The sequence below is a fragment of the Cornus florida genome, unplaced genomic scaffold, assembly GCF_030987335.1.
Source record: "Cornus florida cultivar Cherokee Brave unplaced genomic scaffold, ASM3098733v1 CherokeeBrave_3.0.0_Hap2_Chr04, whole genome shotgun sequence".
NCBI classification, from domain to species: Eukaryota; Viridiplantae; Streptophyta; class Magnoliopsida; order Cornales; family Cornaceae; genus Cornus; species Cornus florida.
The window spans coordinates 8,262,357-8,267,744 of NW_026775574.1; the positions used below are offsets into that span (position 1 = coordinate 8,262,357).

Below are 5,388 nucleotides of genomic sequence, written 5' to 3' on the forward strand. Positions count from 1 at the left end.
AGTTACTATCTTCAAGAAATTATAATATAATAAATATTATTGAATATAATGGTAAAAATAATTAAAATTTTTGTTTCATTCTCTTTCAATGAACTTAGTAAATTATCATCTTATTTTTTTCTTTTCTATCTAACCGAATAAAAGGAGGAACTGCATAATCTTATCTACCCATTCATCTTTCCCTTCCATCCAATTTTTTTTCTTTCCTACCAAATAGAGCATTAAAGTCAAGAGGCAAAGAAAAACAAATAATTGCAAAATAATTTGCATGTCAATGAGTAGCCTAAGAAAGATAAATCATTCACAAAAAATAAAAAAAAAAGAAAGAAAAATGAGAGAAGTTTGAAAGGAAAAAAAATTAGAGTTCAATTCAAAAAGAAAAATTAATTTTTTTTAAAGAAAATTAAATAAATTTAATGAGTAAACGGGAAAAGAAGCAATATTGAATTTGGTTCAAGCCAGGTCTCGTCGCTTAATTAGGGGGCAAAATTATAAAAAAGGTTTTTATTGATGAAAAGGAGTCCAATTATTATTATTAGTATTATTATTATTATTATTTATTGGAGAATGAAAAAAATTGGAATAAAAAGAAGAACAGTAAAAAGGAAAAGAAAGAAAGGATTGGAGAAAATTTTCAAGGGATAATTTTAAGGGAAGTATTTATTACAATATTTTACAAATTATACACATAATATAAAAAATTTACTTGGGCCGCAAGTGTCTCGCTCTCCTAAAGTAAGTGGGTTTCTGAAAAATAAATAAATAAGTTTCCAAAGTAAATTCGGACAGAAACCCTAAGCCAAAGTCTTCTGTGTGTGTTTGGGCCATAATATATATATTCGCTCTTCGTTGATGGCGTTAACACTAGGAAAACCATATTGTTCGTTTGGGGACAGTTCACGCAATAAAATCCTTCGGTGCTAATAAGATTAGTCTGTGTTAGGAACCGCATAATAAAATCATAGATGAAGAAAGTGAAAAACTTAAAGTTGTCTCTTCCGGAAGAGCTTCTTTGCGAGATACTCAAAGAACTTCCTGTAAAAATCTTGCTTAGATTCAGGTGTGTTTCCAAGCGTTGGTGCGCTATGATTGACGATCTACCTTTTGTTCAGTCACACCATGATCACTCCCAGACTCGACCTCACGGCATCAACATCCTCGTCCTATGTCAACGTGGCTCATCTACTCAAATCTACTCTACAGATCCAGATGGATCAGGTCCAATCCTTCCATTGTTAGAAATTCCCGAAGTCAAAAGGAGCAAAAATATCTGTTTTTCCTTGCAATCTGTTAATGGATTAGTCTGTGTTAGCAGACGCATAATAAATCCTAGCACGAGAGAATGCATAACCCTTCCAAAAGTGAAGACAAGTATACCTTATGAGTTCGAAGAAGAAGAACTGGGTAGATTGAGGATTCAACCGGAATACTTGTTAGGGTATGATCCTGCCACTAAAAAACACAAAGTCCTTAACATATGTTATATTTTTATTAGTAAAAGACGCCTGGTCCAGTTCAAGATCTTGACTCTTGGCACAAACATGTGGAGAAATATTAATTCTGTCCCAAATCAATTAGAGGGACTTGAGATTTTCAGGGCTCGTTGCATTGCCGGTGTTATATATTGCTTTGCGCACGCATTGAATTCGGATGGAATATTGGCTTTTGAGGTGGGAGACGAGAATTTTAGGGTCATGCAACTCCCAGAGGGCGTGACTAAAAGCTTCTGTACAATAGAAGTTAGAGGGCATCTGGCTTTGATAGATAACGAGGTGAGAACAATTTGGATTTTGGAAGACTACTCCAAGCAATTTTGGACTAAGCAGAGTCTAAGTCTAATCCTTCCAAGAAGTCTTGGGCTGGAATTTGTAAAACCAATTGGTACCATTTCTACTGGTGAGATTTTATTTCAATTTAAACGGCAAGATAAAGAGTTTTTTTATTATGATTTGGAAAGAAAAACGTCAAGGAGGGCTGACGAGTTATCAAACTTACAAATACATGTTCACCCATATAATAGTTTAAACGTTCATTTCACCAAGTATGTGGAGAGCTTACTTCCATTAAAGCAGATGTAATTAGAAGGATTGTTACTTTATTTTTTTATTTTTTTATTTTTTTTTTATTTTTATCAGGTTTCATTATTTGTAGTTTTTGAAATATTCAAGATATTACAATTTTAAATTTTTTAAGTTTTATTCTCTATATATATGGAGAGAGAGGAGTGTAATGGTCATTGGAAACATTTTGGTTTGGTTTATATATATGGTTCTCACTCTATTGTTTTCATGAAATATTCCCTCATTTAAAGGATAAATGTTTTGAAGCTTATAGGCATTCTTAGATGCTCAAGACTAGCTTTATGTTTTGATTAAAAGGCTCGGCTTCACCCCCTTTTTTTTTTTTTTTTAACATTTCTCTTTTTGTATTTATCTCACCTTACTGAATTCTGTCTTTGTATGTGATGCTTTATGTTTTGTAAAAATTGAGCTTTTTCTTGAATACTAGATATGGCATTATGGGAGCTATCTTATAAAGGAGTCCTCATCCATCATTTCCTTGCAATTAGGTGATTCTAGCTTTCTAAGGAGTTAAAACCGGCCTCTTCATTAAACAAACCTTTTTGAGGCCATATCTAGCTTTACATTCAGCATTAAGACCAAAGTCATCCAGAAGAGATTGCACAACCATCGAAATAGCTTGAAGTCTGTATCTAGCATTAGACAATTGGGACATAATATGTTTAAATACATTTGCATTCCAGTCTTTCATTTTCGCTTTCACACCCTGCAGCTTTCTGAAAAGAATGTATTGGGGTTACCCGACACTTGAATAATCCAAGCTTCCTTTATAACCTCTCTAAACTCCTGTGATGTTGACAATATTTTAGAATTAGGGAGGTTCTTAGTGTTTGTTGTCAAGTACAGTGTACCCGTCTTGCTTCCACGGGTCACAACCAAGGTTGCCTTGGTGATTTTCCACAAACCACTAATGAAGTTAACTGCATGCCCATCGTCGTCTAGTTGTCCCATAGAGATCAAATTTTTTTTTTTTTCAAAGCCAAGAACATGCCTCACATTTTGCAATTCCCATACAGCCCCACTAGGTTGCTTCATCCGAATATCACCTTTACCCATGATATTCAAAGGCTCATCGTCAGCCAGATAAACCTTTCTTAATTAAATCACCACAGACGTAGTTCTCCATGATTTCATGATGCGGGTAGAGTGAAAGGATGCACCTGAGCAGTGATAGATCTATGAAAGGCTTAGTGGGGGCATCCTCCCCACTGAAATTTTTTATTATTACATTTTATATCACTAAATTTATACTTTTATGTATTTATACTCGAAATTTTTTAAAATTGCCCCCACTAAAATTATAAAATAACCCTTTTATATAAATTTGGCCCCTCATCATATGAATTCCTAGATCTGTCCCTGCACCTGAGTCTAGAACCCAATACTCAACCAAACTATCTACACTCAGAATTAAAGCATCAATAACCTCTTTTCTGACGGCGTTTACAGAGTCCTGTTTTCCTTTAATCTTCTCTTTGGTGCTCGACAATCAAATTTTAAATGCCCATTCTTTTCACATTTCTAACAGATTCTAGTTTTCAACTTGCTTCTGTGTTTGGATTTGGATTTACTACTGTTTGAGTTTGATCTTTTAGAAGCTTTTCCTCTGTCCTCGGCATTTAAAATAGATCCAGATGATTCCTCTGTTTCCCCTCTATGAATATCTTCACAAAGAATCAAGTCTTGAACATCATCTAACTTCAATTTTATTTTCCCTGAATAACTACTCACTGCTGTAATAGTACCATTCCAGCTTTCTGGTAAATTGGATAAGAGAAACAACGCCTTAACCTCATCATCAAACTCTATCTTTACAGAGTTTAACTGAGTCGTAACAATGTTAAACTCGTTCAGATGGTTAGTCACTAAAGCGTCTTTTAACATTTTTTGGTTGAATAATCGCTGTATCAAACATACCTTGTTAGACGCAGTGGGTTTCTCATATATATTTGAAAGGGCAATCATCAAACCTGCTGTTTTTATCTCCTTTGCTATGTTAAAGGTAAAGTTGCGCGACAACATTAATCAAATGACCCCTAGTTCTTGCCGATCAAGAAGGGCCCAATCATCATCCTTGATCTCTTCTAGTTTCTCTTCGGAAAGAGGCTGATACAACTTCTTCTGATGCAAATAATCCTTAATTAATCTGTATCTTCCAGAACCTGAAATCTGCACCATTGAACTTGTCGATCTTGACCTTTTTTTTTTTTTTTTTTTTTTCTGTACCCATCGCTCCCACTCGAACCTAGTGGCTCTGATACCAGTTGTTATGAAATTAAATAGAAAACACAAGAAATAGATTAAACACACACACAACAAGAACACAAGGATTTTACTTGGTTCACCCAAAATTCAGGGCTATGTCCAAGGATTTCATTATGATGATAAATAAAGGTTAGCAGATATAGAGGGTTCAAAATGAATATATAACCTAGCACTAGGGCAACATAACAGACTCCACACTACCCATCAAACATCGATATGGATATTGGAAAACTATGTAAAACAAGTGTGGATTAAGCACAGTCTAATCCTTCCATGAAGTGGTCATGGGCTGAATTATTTAAAATCAATTGGAACCTTTTGTATTGGTGAGATTTTATTTTTATTTCAATCAACACCAGACGAAAAATATCTTTTTATTTTTTATAATGATTTGGAAAGAAAAACATCAAGGGGGCTCATGAGCTATCAAACTTACAAATACTTGTTGGCCATATGACAATTCATCAGTCCATGCCACTTCACCAAGCATGCGAAGAGCTTACTTCCATTATAGTAGATGTAATTAAAAGGATCATTAAATTGTCTTATTTTATTTTTATTAGTTTGAATTTCATTATTTTTAGTTTTTGAAGTATTCAAGATATTACAATTTCAAGATTTTAAGTTTGATTCTATATATACATGAGTATTATATATTATGGTCATTGGAGACATTTTGGTTTGGTTTATTGTTCTCTCTCTATTGCTCACATGAAAAACTCCCTCAATTCAAGGATAGATTTTATTAAGCTTATAGGCATTAAAAAATGTTCAAGGCTTCTTTTATGTTTTGATTAGCTTTGTTTTTTCCTACATTTCTCTTTTGATATTTACTTAACCCTTTTTGAATACTGTCTTTGTATATCATTGCTTTAAGAACTCCAATTAAACCTCAAAGTTTAATATGTTGGATTTCAAAGGTTGAAGAATGAATGGATGGAAATTATTTTTATTCCACTGGTCTAATAATGTTGGATTTTAGTTGGGAAGGGACGGTTGCACAGCAGTTTAGGGCATGCTTGGTTTGTAACTTTGAAAATAG

At 33.7% G+C, this 5,388-nt stretch overlaps 1 protein-coding gene across 1 annotated transcript; it reads left to right on the top strand.

Moving 5' to 3' along the window:
* The first annotated feature begins 965 nt into the window (after positions 1 to 965).
* Positions 966 to 3,741, top strand: LOC132304688 (putative F-box protein At4g38870). The gene is made up of 2 exons (XM_059802421.1): positions 966 to 1,772; positions 3,610 to 3,741. Exons 1-2 carry the CDS (start codon positions 966 to 968, stop codon positions 3,739 to 3,741), a joined length of 939 nt encoding a protein of 312 aa, XP_059658404.1.
* The last annotated feature ends 1,647 nt before the right edge of the window (positions 3,742 to 5,388 follow it).

Excerpts from the sequence above, each read along its gene's own strand:
- LOC132304688 (XM_059802421.1), top strand. The coding sequence starts at position 966 with ATGAAGAAAGTGAAAAACTTAAAGTTGTCTCTTCCGGAAGAGCTTCTT. Across the intron at positions 1,773-3,609 it reads TGGCTTTGATAGATAACGAG|ATTCTAGTTTTCAACTTGCT; the intron begins GTGAGAACAATT and ends CATTTCTAACAG.